At 57.9% G+C, this 15,035-nt stretch overlaps 1 protein-coding gene across 2 annotated transcripts in view; it reads right to left on the bottom strand.

Annotated features, from left to right (window-relative positions):
- The window catches only part of zfyve1 (zinc finger, FYVE domain containing 1), a 41,199-nt gene extending 29,671 nt beyond the window's left edge, over positions 1–11,528 (bottom strand). The window contains exons 1-2 of one of the 2 annotated variants that reach the window (XM_078406131.1): positions 10,936–11,528; positions 1,814–2,318 (exon numbers count right to left, since the gene is read on the bottom strand). In XM_078406131.1, the coding sequence (XP_078262257.1) occupies positions 1,814–2,318; positions 10,936–11,460 (1,030 nt within the window). In that variant the 5' untranslated portion in view covers positions 11,461–11,528. The remainder of the gene's footprint in view (positions 1–1,813; positions 2,319–10,935) is intronic. The other variant, XM_078406130.1, reaches the window with a different exon arrangement.
- Positions 11,529–15,035: the final 3,507 nt, after the last annotated feature.

The raw sequence follows: 15,035 nt of genomic DNA, 5'->3' as shown, positions 1-15,035 counted from the left end.
TAGTGTGTAGTAGGAGACAGGAAGACTGGTGGGAGAACTGGGAAGGGGGAGGGGAAAGAGAAACTATCTGAAGTTAGAGAAGTCAATGTTCACTCCGCTGGGGTGTAAACTGCCCCCCAAGCGAAATATAAGGTGCTGTACCTCCAATTTGCGCTGGGCCTCACAATGACAATGGAGGAGGCCCAGGACAGAAAGGTCAGATTGGGAATGGGAGGGGGAGTTAAAGTGCTGAGCAACCGGGAGATCAGGTTGGTTAAGGCAGACTGAGCGAAGTTGTTGAGCGAAACGATCGCCGAGCCTGCGCTTGGTCTCGCCGATGTAGAGAAGTTGACATCTGGAACAGCGGATACAATAGATGAGGTTGGAGGAGGTGCAGGTGAACATCTGCCTCACCTGGAATGACTGTTTGGGTCCTTGGATGGAGTTGAGGGGGGAGGTAAAGGGACAGGTGTTGCATCTCCTGCTGTTGCAGGGGAAAGTACCGGGGGAGGGGGTGGTTTGGGTGGGAAGGGACGAGTGGACCAGGGAGTTACGGAGGGAACAGTCTCTGCGGAAAGCAGAAAGGGGTGGAGATGGGAAGATGTGGCCAGTAGTGGGATCCCGTTGGAGGTGGCGGAAAAGTTGGTTCCGCATCTGCGAAACCCATAGCTATCTTGACTACACTTCTTCCCACCCTGTTTCCCGTAGAAAACTCTATCCCCTACTCACAATTCCCCCGTGTACGCCTCATCTGCAAAAGCTCTCTCACTGCCAGAGGAGGTTGAGGCAGGTTCTGTCACAATATTTTAAAGACATTTGGACAGATATATGGATAGGATAGGTTTGGAAGGATATGGGCCAAAAGCAGGCAGACAGGCAACTAGTGTAAATGGGGTATGCTGGACGACGTGGGCAATATGGGCCGAAGGACCCGTTTCCACACTGTGCGACTCTCATATAGTTTTGAGGCAATGTTAATTCTGCATCGTAATGGAAACTAAGCTGCCTGGTCCTTCTGCAATGGTCCACCAGTTTAAATTTCAGATTTCTTGACAAATCACTACCAAAAATGAGGGATATGGAATAAAAAACTCACTCGAAAATAATATCGCCAAAGTAAATAAATAAACAAAATTCTTTGGGCCTAACATTTTTTAAAGCATGCATAGATAAAGTAGTTTTGAAAATCTCAATACAGGCCATTTTCCGGGAAGACAAATCTCCCCCCTTAACATGCGGACATCTGTATTTATAAATTTTAAAAAACTTTCCTCTACTGTGCATCAGTGTGCACACTGCAAACCAAATACTGAACACAAATAATTGCAATGTAATGCAACACCATCTTAACCCTTCAACTCATCAATTCCTTTAGAACAGAAGAGAAACACAGTGAACTAACAAAGGGGAGAATCATAACACTATCATTCTGAATTTTGCTTCCATCTGCAGACACTTTTAAGTTCAAATTTGTCCTAATAATCAAGCACACAGCCTGAATCATCTCATGTCTTTTTTTGGAATAGATTCAGGATAATTACAAAATGTTGAGAAGAGGTTTACTATATGGGAACATCGAACCACTCTAACCGGTAGGACAGAACTAGGGTATGGAGTGATTGCTGGTCAGCGCGGATATGGTGGGCCGAAGGGGCCATTTTCCCCGCTGTTCACTAAACTAAACTCTCTGTCATCTCAAACATCGTCAGGTTGTCTATAAGCAAACTAAGTTTCAAGTACATATATATTCCCTCAAAAGGAAATATGAAAAATCAAGCTATACAATGTACTTGAAGATCCAGATCCAATACTAACATTTTCTTATTTCGCTTACCAGATCCGAGTAACTTAGTGTGCACAGTCTCGTGAAAGATTATGACTGATGGTCCCAGTGTAGACAACGGAACATCCAACCCACATCTTGCGGTGGTAGCTTTCAACTCCTTTGTGAAGTGTTTAAGGTAGGCTTCAGATGCATCACCAAGAAATTTAAAGAGGTCATTGTGCAACCTGTCTGCATGAGTTCTGTAAATGATTGTGTCCGATATGGCAAGTACTTTCAGTAGCAATCTTGTTCTTTGACTGAGATTGGTTGTAGCCCCCAGCAACCCTTCAGTGTCTAACACAATGACGTGATGAACAGGATCGTAGGCTGCCCAGACTCCAACAGTGCAAGACTCCTGGGTGGGAGAAGTCTTAAAAACCTCACAGCCATGGAAGAATGTATGATTCAGGGTATGAGACTTGCCATCGCCGGTATTGCCAAAGATTGAAATAACTTTGAGGTTTTCATCTTGCTTGCAGGCAAGTTTTTTGATAAATTCTTCTTCACCTGCTACCTAAAGGAACAAAGACATGAAATAATTACGTGGGAAGATCAAATTAAAATATTATTGTAACAAGATTTTAAAATAGAATTTCAAGTCAGCAGCAAGCATCTTTTTGGAAAGGGACAAATTCACGTCTTCACGATACAAACACCCAACACTCATCCTTCAAATTCCCATCCCGCACGATAGTAACAAGATACCCATCCTCCAGTGGAGCAGGTGGACATTCAGTTAAGCTTCACTCACTTCCGACAGCCGAGTACCTGGTACTATATCCCACTGATAAGAGTAAAAGATAATGCAGCAAACAAAGTGAGAAAATCATACTAGTGCTATTGAGAAAAATCAACAGCATTAGTTCTTATAAAGAGATTAAGTGCAAGGATATTGCCAGTAAGCATTTGACAGCAGGGCAGCTGCAACGCAACTCCTGCAGCAATTACACACGCTTCCAGTTTCTATTCCCTCTCACTCTGTCAATGTTGAAGAATGGTCCTCTTCTGAAATGCTGTCTATCCATGTTCTCCAGAGATGTTGCCTGACCTGCCAAGTTATTCCAGCACTCTGAGTCTTTTCTTTTGTGCAAAGCAGCATCTGAGTGCCTTGAGTCCGCATTGTTGTTAGTTATGTGCCTCGGGTATTAATTCTATCATTCTGTTATCTTTCCAAGTTTGGTCCAATTTTTGTTTATCTACAAGGCTGTAAACCTGAGTAACAGGAGTTGACCATACAATCCTCGGACCAGCTCCACCATTCAATCAGAACTTCGGTTATCCAAGCCCAAATGAGCTTTCCCAATGTCAACCCCCCCCCCTCCCCCCCGTGCATCTTAATCCCACCTAGAGCCCAAAGATTTCTCAGTCTTCAGTGAATTAAATGACATCGCCATCACTTCTCTTGGGTAAAAATAGCTAGCCATTGCTTTCAAATACTTTATCTCTTTAAATCAACTTAAATTTAAATCAATTCCTTACTCTTCACTTTAGTTTTATTATTGTCATGTGTACTGAGGCACAGAGAAAAGCTTTGTTTTGCAGACTATCCAATACTATGCACAAACTACAATCAAGTCAAACTCAAGTACAACAGATAGAGCAATGGAGAAGATACAGAGTGCAGAATAGAGTTCTCAGCATTGTGGAACATCATTTCCATAGACAAAGTCCAATGGTCTGCCATGGGAGAGAGACAAATCGGACAGTACCCTAGCTTATGGAAGGGCTGACCAGAAGCCTAATAACAGAGGGGAAGAAGCTGTGTGGTAGACTGGGTCACATCTATATTTCTTGTGGTCTTGGGTGAGCTGTTCCCAAACCAAGCTGTGATGCAACCCAACCGAATGCTCTCTACGGTGCATCAGCAGAGGTTTGTCGGGGTAATTGGAGACATGGCGATTTTCCCAAGAGTCTCTGATTCCACCATCAGAGATGCATATGGCTCTGTTCCTCATCCTCACTTGGGGTAATCCCACCACCTGGCTGTGCCTCTACTTCCTGCGTGTCGACAGCGAATGAAGAGAATAGCCCCAGTGGAGACGACTGCAGAGTTGGTCGAGATCCTTCTTCAGACTGGCACTATATTGTTTACTAGTTTCTACACTTTGAACAACTTTTTGGTGTATATTATGGCGTGTATCAAGTACAATGTTTACATATCTGTGGTGCTACTGCGAGAAAGAATTTCATTGTACCATTTTGGGACATATGATAATAAAACACTCTTGACTCTATATAGTATGTGCTCTAATTGTATACACTATCGCATTCAATGCCTTTTGTAAAAATACAATTTATGTACACTATATCCACAGATTTCTTCTCAGTCACCATGTGGATTAGAATTACATAACTCCTTAATACTTCAGTCGGGCTACCGTTCAGAATTTACATCCAGCCTCCTATCGTTGTAAAGAAAGAAATGGAATGCTTTCTGAAGTTGCATTACATTATCAGTCTGAAGAAGGGTCTCGACCCGAAACGTCACCCATTCCTTCTCTCCCGAGATGCTGCCTGACCTGTTGAGTTACTCCAGCATTTTGTGAATAAATACCTTCGATTTGTACCAGCATCTGCAGTTATTTTCTTATATTACATTATGAGAATTGGATAGGTGTTTGAAGGTGAATAATTAGCATTTGGGATTCAAAATAAGGATGTGGGAGTCTTTCAGAGTGCTTTCACCCTGTACTGAATAAGCACCTCAGTTGCAGGATTCTGTCATGGCGAGAAAGTTGGAAACACAAGGAAATGCATTGCGAGTTTACAAAAACAAAGTGCCGAGTAACTCAGCGGGAGAGGCAGCATCTCTGGAGGACATGGCTTGGCAGAAAACGCTGCCTATCTAAATTCTCCAGAGATTCTGACTGTCCTGATGAGTTACTCCAGCACTTTGTGTGTTTTTAAAATTCTGAAAAAGTCATCTGCTATTTTCTGGAATGCGGGGAATGTGGACAAGTTGCTGATATACGCCCAATTTTTTTTTTAATAAGTGAACTTCAAGCACTTCCGGGGAAACCACTGGAGAGTTCTCATCTCATCTTAGAAAATAAGCAATTCACCATCAATATTGTCCCTGCATCCATGAGGCCAGTAATTCTTGGTCTGAACTTTGACTAATGCCTAGTACACTGCATACATTTTGGAGGGGATATGCATAAAATAAAGAGTCGCAGTTACAGCAAGACTTTATCAAGGCACCAAAACAAGGGGCATCAGCTCCACATTCATGCCAAGCAAGGTTCATAAGTGATCGGAGCAGAATTAGGCCATTCGGCCCATCAAGTCTGCCACTTCTATCTCTCCCCTCAACCCTATTCTCCTGCTTGCTCCCCATAACCCCCGAGACGGCCCCCTCTGATAGTCTATTTTTGGCACATACCTCTTCCTATTCATGGGCCTGTCCAAATGTTGTCATTGTACCCACCCCTACCACTCGCTCTGGCAGCTCGGTCCATAAACCCACCACCCTGGGTGTGGAAAAAGTCACCCCTCGGGTTCCTATTAAATCTTTTCCCTCTCACCTTAAACTTATACTCTCTCGGTTTAGATTCCCCTGCCCCAAGGAGAGGACAGTGTAACTTCATCCTATGACCCTGTGTGTTAATTCATCCTATCTGTGACCTTGTGTGTGTGTAAATTCATCCTGCCCATGACCCTGTGAGTGTGTACATTCATCCTATCTGTGACCTTGTGTGTGTGTTAATTCGTCCTGTCCATGACCCTGTCCATGACCCTGTGAGTGTGTAAATTCATCCTGTCCATGACCCTGTGAGTGTATTAATTCATCCTGTGACCCTGCATGTGTGTTAATTCATCCTGTGACCTATGAGTGTGTAAATCCCTCCTGTGACGCTGTGAGTGTGTTAATTCACCCTGTGACCCTGTGAGTGTGTAAATTCCTCCAATGACCCTGTGAGTGTGTAAATCCCTCCTGTGACCCTGTGAGTGTGTTAATTCATCATATGACCCGTGGGTGTGTAAATCCCTCCTATGACCCCGTGAGTGCGAAAAACCCTCATATGACCACGTGAGTGTGTAAATCCTGTGAGTGTGTAAATCCCTCCTGTGACCCTGTGAGTGTGTTAATTCCTTCTGTGAGTGTGTAAATTCCCCCTGTGGCAATATGAGTGTGTAAATCCTTCCTGTGACCCTGTGAGTGTGTAAATCCCTCCTCTCCATGGCCCTGTGAGTGTGTACATCCCTCCTCTCCATGACACTGTGTGTGTAAATCCCTCCTCTCCATGACCTTGTGAGTGTGTAAATCCCTCCCGTGACCCAGTGAGTGTGTAAATCCCTCCTGTCGGTCACCCTAGGCTGTGGCCCACTGGGCCCCAGTCAGCTCCAGGAGCAGCCCTGCCCTTGTCCCCCCGGCCCTGCCCCTGTCCCCCCGGCCCTGCCCCTGTCCCCCCGGCCCTACCCCTGTCCCCCCCGGCCCTGCCCGTGTCCCCCCGGTCCTGCCCCTGTCCCCCCGGCCCTGCCCTGCCCTGCCCCTGTCCCCCCGGGCCCTGCCCCTGTTCCCCCGGCCCTGCCCCTGTCCCCCCGGCCCTGTCTCTATCCCCCCGGCCCTGCCTCTATCCCCCCGGCCCTGCCCCTGTCCCCCCGGGCCTGCCCCTGCCCCTGTCCTCCCGGCCCTGTCTCTATCCCCCCGGCCCTGCCCCTGTCCTCCCGGCCCTGCCCCTGTCCTCCCAGCCCTGCCCCTGTCCCCCCGGCCCTGCCCTGCCCCTGTCCACCCGGGCCCTGCCCCTGTCCCCCCGGCCCTGCCCCTGCCCCTGTCCCCCCGGGCCCTGCCCCTGTCCCCCCGGCCCTGTCTCTGTCCCCCGGGCCCTGCCCCTGTCCCCCCGGGCCCTGCCCCTGTCCCCCCGGCCCTGTCTCTGTCCCCCGGGCCCTGTCTCTGTCCCCCCGGCCCTGCCCCTGTCCCCCCGGCCCTGCCCCTGCCCCTGTCCCCCCGGGCCCTGCCCCTGTCCCCCCGGCCCTGCCCCCCCGGCCCTGCCCCTGTCCCCCCGGCCCTGTCTCTGTCCCCCGGGCCCTGTCTCTGTCCCCCCGGCCCTGCCCCTGTCCCCCCGGCCCTGCCCCTGTCCCCCCGGCCCTGTCCCTGTCCCCCCCGGCCCTGTCCCTGTCCCCCCCGGGGCCCCCCCCCCGGCCCTGTCCCTGTCCCCCCCGGGCCCTGTCCCTGTCCCCCCCGGGCCCTGTCCCTGTCGCCCCCGGCCCTGCCCCTGTCCCCCCCGGGCCCTGTCCCTGTCCCCCCCGGGCCCTGTCCCTGTCCCCCCCGGGCCCTGTCCCTGTCCCCCCCGGCCCTGCCCCTGTCCCCCCCGGCCCTGTCCCTGTCCCCCCCGGGCCCTGTCCCTGTCCCCCCCGGGCCCTGTCCCTGTCCCCCCCCGGCCCTGCCCCTGTCCCCCCCGGCCCTGCCCCTGTCCCCCCCGGCCCTGCCCCTGTCCCCCCCGGCCCTGTCCCTGTCCCCCCCCGGGACCTGTCCCTGTCCCCCCCGGCCCTGTCCCTGTCCCCCCGGCCCTGTCCCTGTCCCCCCGGCCCTGCTCTGCCCCTGTCCCCCCCGGCCCTGTCCCTCCCGGCCCTGTCCCTGTCCCCCCCGGGCCCTGTCCCTGTCCCCCCCGGCCCTGTCCCTGTCCCCCCCGGGCCCTGTCCCTGTCCCCCCCGGCCCTGCCCCTGTCCCCCCCGGCCCTGCCCCTGTCCCCCCCGGCCCTGCCCCTGTCCCCCCCGGGCCCTGTCCCTGTCCCCCCCCGGCCCTGTCGCCCCCGGGCCCTGTCCCCCCCGGGCCCTGTCCCTGTCCCCCCCGGGCCCTGTCCCTGTCCCCCCCGGCCCCTGTCCCTGTCCCTGTCCCCCCCGGCCCTGTCCCCCCCGGGCCCTGTCCCTGTCCCCCCCGGGCCCTGTCCCTGTCCCCCCCGGGCCCTGTCCCTGTCCCCCCCGGGCCCTGTCCCTGTCCCTGTCCCTGTCCCCCCCGGGCCCTGTCCCTGTCCCTGTCCCCCCCGGGCCCTGCCCCTGTCCCCCCGGCCCTGCCCCTGTCCCCCCGGCCCTGCCCCCCCCGGCCCTGCCCCTGTCCCCCCGGCCCTGTCTCTGTCCCCCGGGCCCTGTCTCTGTCCCCCCGGCCCTGCCCCTGTCCCCCCGGCCCTGCCCCTGTCCCCCCGGCCCTGCCCCTGCCCCCCCGGGCCCTGCCCCTGTCCCCCCGGCCCTGTCTCTGTCCCCCGGGCCCTGTCCCTGTCCCCCCCGGCCCTGTCCCTGTCCCCCCCGGGGCCCCCCCCCCGGCCCTGTCCCTGTCCCCCCCGGCCCTGTCCCTGTCCCCCCCGGGCCCTGTCCCTGTCCCCCCCGGGCCCTGTCCCTGTCGCCCCCGGCCCTGCCCCTGTCCCCCCCGGGCCCTGTCCCTGTCCCCCCCGGGCCCTGTCCCTGTCCCCCCCGGGCCCTGTCCCTGTCCCCCCCGGCCCTGCCCCTGTCCCCCCCGGCCCTGTCCCTGTCCCCCCCGGGCCCTGTCCCTGTCCCCCCCGGGCCCTGTCCCTGTCCCCCCCGGCCCTGTCCCTGTCCCCCCCCGGCCCTGCCCCTGTCCCCCCCGGCCCTGCCCCTGTCCCCCCCGGCCCTGCCCCTGTCCCCCCCGGCCCTGCCCCTGTCCCCCCCGGCCCTGTCCCTGTCCCCCCCCCGGGCCCTGTCCCTGTCCCCCCCCGGGCCCTGTCCCTGTCCCCCCGGCCCTGTCCCTGTCCCCCCGGCCCTGCTCTGCCCCTGTCCCCCCCGGCCCTGTCCCTCCCGGCCCTGTCCCTGTCCCCCCCGGGCCCTGTCCCTGTCCCCCCCGGCCCTGTCCCTGTCCCCCCCGGGCCCTGGCCCTGTCCCTGTCCCCCCCGGCCCTGCCCCTGTCCCCCCCGGCCCTGCCCCTGTCCCCCCCGGCCCTGCCCCTGTCCCCCCCGGGCCCTGTCCCTGTCCCCCCCGGCCCTGTCGCCCCCGGGCCCTGTCCCCCCCGGGCCCTGTCCCTGTCCCCCCCGGGCCCTGTCCCTGTCCCCCCCGGCCCCTGTCCCTGTCCCTGTCCCCCCCGGGCCCTGTCCCTGTCCCTGCCCCTGCCCCTTTCCCTGTCCCCCCCGGGCCCTGTCCCTGTCCCCCCCGGGCCCTGTCCCTGTCCCTGTCCCCCCCGGGCCCTGTCCCTGTCCCTGTCCCTGTCCCTGTCCCCCCCGGGCCCTGTCCCTGTCCCTGTCCCCCCCGGGCCCTGTCCCTGTCCCCCCCGGGCCCTGTCCCTGTCCCCCCCGGGCCCTGTCCCTGTCCCCCCCGGGCCCTGTCCCTGTCCCCCCCGGGCCCTGTCCCTGTCCCCCCCGGCCCCTGCCCCTGTCCCTGTCCCCCCCCGGCCCTGCCCCTGTCCCCCCCGGCCCTGCCCCTGTCCCTGTCCCCCCCGGGCCCTGTCCCTGTCCCCCCCGGCCCCTGCCCCTGTCCCTGTCCCCCCCGGCCCTGCCCCTGTCCCCCCCGGCCCTGTCCCTGTCCCCCCGGCCCTGTCCCTGCCCCCCCGGGCCCTGCCCCGGGCCCTGCCCCTGTCCCCCCCGGCCCTGTCCCAGTCCCCCCCGGCCCTGTCCCAGTCCCCCCCGGGCCCTGCCCCGGCCCCTGCCCCTGTCCCCCCCGGCCCTGTCTCTAGCCCCCCGGCCCTGCCCCTGTCCCCCCCGGCCCTGTCTCTAGCCCCCCGGCCCTGCCCCTGTCCCCCCCGGCCCTGTCTCTAGCCCCCCGGCCCTGCCCCTGTCCCTGTCCCTGTCCCCCCCCGGCCCTGCCCCTGCCCCGGGCCCTGCCCCTGCCCCGGGCCCTGCCCCTGCCCCGGGCCCTGCCCCTGTCCCTGTCCCCCCCCGGCCCTGCCCCTGCCCCTGTCCCCCCCGGGCCCTGCCCCTGCCCCGGGCCCTGCCCCTGTCCCTGTCCCCCCCCGGCCCTGCCCCTGCCCCTGTCCCCCCCGGGCCCTGCCCCTGCCCCGGGCCCTGCCCCTGTCCCCCCCCGGCCCTGTCCCTGTCCCCCCGGCCCTGCCCCTGCCCCTGCCCCTGTCCCCCCGGGCCCTGCCCCTGTCCCCCCCCGGCCCTGTCCCTGTCCCCCCGGCCCTGCCCCTGTCCCCCCCGGGCCCTGCCCCTGTCCCCCCCCGGCCCTGTCCCTGTCCCCGTCCCCCCGGCCCTGCCCCTGTCCCTGCCCCTGTCCCCCCGGCCCTGCCCCTGTCCCTGCCCCTGTCCCCCCGGCCCTGCCCCTGTCCCTGCCCCTGTCCCCCCGGCCCTGCCCCTGCCCCTGTCCCTGCCCCTGCCCCTGTCCCCCCGGCCCTGCCCCTGTCCCTGCCCCTGTCCCCCCGGCCCTGCCCCTGTCCCTGCCCCTGTCCCTGCCCCTGTCCCTGCCCCTGCCCCTGTCCCCCCGGCCCTGCCCCTGTCCCTGCCCCTGTCCCCCCGGCCCTGCCCCTGTCCCTGCCCCTGTCCCCCCGGCCCTGCCCCTGCCCCTGTCCCTGCCCCTGCCCCTGTCCCCCCGGCCCTGCCCCTGTCCCTGCCCCTGTCCCCCCGGCCCTGCCCCTGTCCCTGCCCCTGTCCCTGCCCCTGTCCCCCCCGGCCCTGCCCCTGCCCCTGTCCCTGCCCCTGCCCCTGTCCCCCCGGCCCTGCCCCTGTCCCTGCCCCTGTCCCCCCGGCCCTGCCCCTGTCCCTGTCCCTGTCCCCCCCGGCCCTGTCCCTGCCCCTGCCCCTGTCCCTGTCCCTGTCCCCCCCGGGCCCTGCCCCTGCCCCTGCCCCTGTCCCCCCGGCCCTGCCCCTGTCCCTGCCCCTGCCCCTGCCCCTGCCCCTGCCCCTGCCCCTGTCCCCCCGGCCCTGCCCCTGTCCCCCCCGGGCCCTGCCCCTGTCCCCCCGGCCCTGCCCCTGTCCCTGCCCCTGCCCCTGCCCCTGTCCCCCCGGCCCTGCCCCTGTCCCCCCCGGGCCCTGCCCCTGTCCCCCCGGCCCTGCCCCTGTCCCTGCCCCTGCCCCTGCCCCTGTCCCCCCGGCCCTGCCCCTGTCCCCCCGGGCCCTGCCCCTGTCCCCCCGGCCCTGCCCCTGTCCCTGCCCCTGTCCCTGCCCCTGTCCCTGCCCCTGTCCCTGCCCCTGTCCCTGCCCCTGTCCCCCCGGCCCTGCCCTCTCCCCAAGCTGCAGCCGAGGCCTCTTTACCCGGATCTCCTCCTTCTCGTCGACCAGCAGGAAGCTGTTAGCGGCCTCGAATGGCGGCGGCCGTTGCTGCCCGGAGCCATCGTCCAGTGCCGGCGGCGACGGGTATCCGACCAGCGGGTGTTTGCGGCGGTTAGCGTGGCTGCGGCGCTGGCAGTCGGTGCACAGGTTGAGGCGGCAGGTCTGGCAGCGGGCGCTGGCCCTGGTGCGGGTGGAGGGGGGAGCGGCGGCGGCGGTGGCGGCGGCGGCAGGGGGGCCGGAGGGCCCCGGGCCTCGGCACTGGTCGCAGTACGGGACGTGGCCCGGCTGCAGGCGCCTCCGTTCGTGGTCGGCCAGGCGCTGCTGGTCGTGGAGCTGCCGCTCGCAGCGAGCGCACTGTAGGCTGCCGCACTCGTCGCACTCGTAGGCCGCCTCCGAGCCGCTGCAGGCGTAGCTCTCCTGGCAGCTGAGGGCGGGGGGGACGGCGCCGGCGCCAGGGCCCGGGCCCGGGCCCACAGCGGGCCTGTCCGCACAGTCCGCGTCGCTCATTTCCCTCGCCCGGCCCGGCCCGGCCCAGCCTCCTGCTGCTGCTGCTGCGAATGCGCGCTCATGGAGGGGAGGGGATGGGAGGGGAGGGGAGGCCCCACGCCCAGCACGGGGCCTGCGTCAGCCTGCACCTTCTGGGAACTGTAGTCCCATGGACGCTGCCTGGGGCAGGAATATAACTGCAGATGCTGCCACAAATCACAAAGTGCTGGAGTAACTCTTGCTATTGAGGGCGTGCAGCGTAGGTTTACTAGGTTAATTCCCGGAATGGCGGGACTGTCGTATGTTGACAGACTGGAGCGACTAGGCTTGTATACACTGGAATTTAGAAGGATGAGAGGAGATCTTATCGAAACGTATAAGATTATTAAGGGGTTGGACACGTTAGACAATAGACAATAGGTGCAGGAGGAGGCCATTCGGCCCTTCGAGCCTGTACGCACCGCCATTCAATGTGATCATGGCTGATCATTCTCAATCAGTACCCCGTTCCTGCCTTCTCCCCGTACCCCCTGACTCCGCTATCATTAAGAGCTCTATCCAGCTCTCTCTTGAATGCATTCAGAGAATTGGCCTCCACTGCCTTCTGAGGCAGAGAATTCCACAGATTCACAACTCTCTGACTGAAAAAGTTTTTCCTCATCTCCATTCTAAATGGCCTACCCCTTATTCTTAAACTGTGGCCCCTGGTTCTGGACTCCCCCAACATTGGGAACATGTTTCCTGCCTCTAACGTGTCCAACCCCTTAATAATCTTATACGTTTCAATAAGATCTCAGGTCGAGACCCTTCCTCAAGTCAAGTCAAATTTATTTGTCACATACACATACACGATGTGCAGTGAAATGAAAGTGGCAATGCCTGCGGATTGTGCAAAAAAATTATAATTACAGCATATAAATTAAAATTAATACATAAAAGAAAATTTATATTTATGTCCCTCATAATCTTGCTTGCTCTTGATCTGCACCTCCTGATGTATAGGTCCTGCAGGGGGGCGAGTGTAGTTCCCATGGTGCGTTCTGCCAAACGCACTACTCTCTGCAGAGCCTTCCTGTCCTGGGCAGAGCTGTTCCCAAACCAGACTGATGTTGATGGACAGGATGCTCTCTACTGCCCCAGAGTAGCAGCATTGAAGGATCCTCAGACTCAGGTGGCCTAAACCTACCTGATCTCCCACTTGTCAAACACTTTTAACTTCAACACCCCCTCCCATTCCCACGCCGACCTTTCTGTCCTGGGCCTCCTCCACTGTCAGAGTGAAGAAGCCCAGCGCAAATTGGAGGAACAGCACCTCATATTTCGCTTGTGCAGGTTACAATATATGAAAGATAAATACAAAATGCTGGAGTAACTCAGCGGCTCAGGCAGCATCTCTAGAGAGAAGGAATAGGTGGCGTCTCCGGGCGAGACCCTTCTTCAGACTGATCTATTATTACAATATATGAATATTGACTTCTCTAACTTCAAGTAACTCTTGCTTTCCCTCTATCCATCCCTCCTGCTTCCCAGTTCTCTGGCAGTCTGACTGTCCTCGATTACATTTTATCTCTGTTTTCTTTGTTGTTACCTTCTCCTAGTTAATTGATCTATTCTACAATTTCCATGATCTCTAATCCCTTTGATGTCTCGTTCTCACGCCTTTTGCTTCGTTATCTCTGTATCGTGACTGTCAGTCTGAAGAAGAGTCTCGACCCGATATGTCACCCATTCCTTTTGTCCAGAGATGCTGCCTGTCCCACTGAGTTAATCCAGCATTTTATCCACTTTGGTGTAAGAATAGGAAGGCAGATTATTATCTGAATGGTGTCAAGTTAGGAAAAGGGGACGTACAATGAGATCTGGGTGTCCTAGTACATCAGTCACTGAAAGGAAGCATGCAGGTACAGCAGGCAGTGAAGAAAGCCAATGGAATGTTGGCCTTCATAACAAGTGGAGTTGAGTATAGGAGCAAAGAGATCCTTCTGCAGTTGTACAGGGCCCTAGTGAGACCGCACCTGGAGTACTGTGTGCAGGTTTGGTCTCCAAATTTGAGGAAGGATATTCTTGCTATTGAGGGCGTGCAGCGTAGGTTTACTAGGTTAATTCCCGGAATGGCGGGACTGTCGTATGTTGAAAGACTGGTGCGACTGCTTGTATACACTGGAATTTAGAAGGATGAGAGGGGATCTTATCGAAACGTATAAGATTATTAAGGGGTTGGACACGTTAGAGGCAGGAAACATGTTCCCAATGTTGGGGGAGTTCAGAACCAGGGGCTACAGTTTAAGAATAAGGGGTAGGCCATTTAGAACAGAGATGAGGAAAATCTTTTTCAGTCAGAGAGTTGTAAATCTGTGGAATTCTCTGCCTCAGAAGGCAGTGGAGGCCAATTCTCTGAATGCATTCAAGAGAGAGCTAGATAGAGCTCTTAAGGATAGCGGTGTCAGGGGGTATGGGGAGAAGGCAGGAATGGGGTACTGATTGAGAATGATCAGTCATGATCACATTGAATGGTGGTGCTGGCTCAAAGGGCCAAATGGCCTACTCCTGCACCTATTGTCTATTTTGGTTCTATCTTTGGTTTAAACCAGCATCTGCAGTTCCTGAGGGAGAGCCCCACTCCCAGCACAGAGCAGCACAGAGCATCGTGTCTTCTGGGAACTGTCCTGTTGAATGTGCGTGGAAGAAAGACATCTGCGGGTCTGAAGAAGGTTCTCGACCTGAAACGTCGCCCATTCCTCTCCAGAGATGTTGCCTGTCCCACTGAGCATTTCGTGTCTCCCTTCTGTGTAAACCAGCATCTCCCGTTCCTTTCTACACAAATAAATCTGCATCTGCTGAAAGGTTGAATTTAACTCTTTATTGATCTACATCCCCTTTGATCGCTCATATTTCACACCTTAACCTTCCATATCTCAACGTCTCCCTCTCCCCTGACTCTCAGTATGAAGAAGAGTCTCGACCCGAAACATTACCCATTCCTTCTTCAATCTCCCACCTGCAGTATTCTGGAGAAAACAATTCAAGTTTGTCCAATCTCTCCCTGTAGCTGATAAACTGATACCCCCCTAATCCAGACAGTAATCTAGTAAATCTCTTCTGCACCCTCTCCAAGTTCAGAATTCAGTTTAGTTTATTGTAATGTGTACCAAGATACAGTGAAAACCTTTTGTCGTTTGCTATCCGGTCAGTAGAAAGACAATATAAGATTACAATCGAGCCAATGACAGTGTATAGATACGATAAGGGAATTAAGTTTAGTGCAAGGTAAAGCCAGCAAAGTCCGATCAAGGAAAGTCCGAGGGTCACCAATGAGGTAGATAGTAGTTCAGCAATGCTCTCTGGTTGTGGTGGGATGATTCAGTTACCTGATAACAGCTGGGAGGAAACTGTCCCTGAATCTAGAGGTGTGCGTTTTCACACTTCTATACCTTTTGCCTGATGGGAGAGGGGAGAAGAGGGAGTGGTCAGGGTGCGACTCAATAGAAGGGAGGTTGGTTTGAGTAATGGGTTTCGGCTGCATCCACAATTCACTGCAATTTCTTGCGGTCTTGGATGGAGCTGTTCCCAAACCAAGCTGTGATGCATTCTGATAA

Source organism: Rhinoraja longicauda, chromosome 10 (genome assembly GCF_053455715.1).
Source record: "Rhinoraja longicauda isolate Sanriku21f chromosome 10, sRhiLon1.1, whole genome shotgun sequence".
Lineage (NCBI taxonomy): Eukaryota > Metazoa > Chordata > Chondrichthyes > Rajiformes > Arhynchobatidae > Rhinoraja > Rhinoraja longicauda.
The sequence above is the reverse complement of the archived record's forward strand: the minus strand, read 5'-3'. Positions and strand labels throughout refer to the sequence as shown.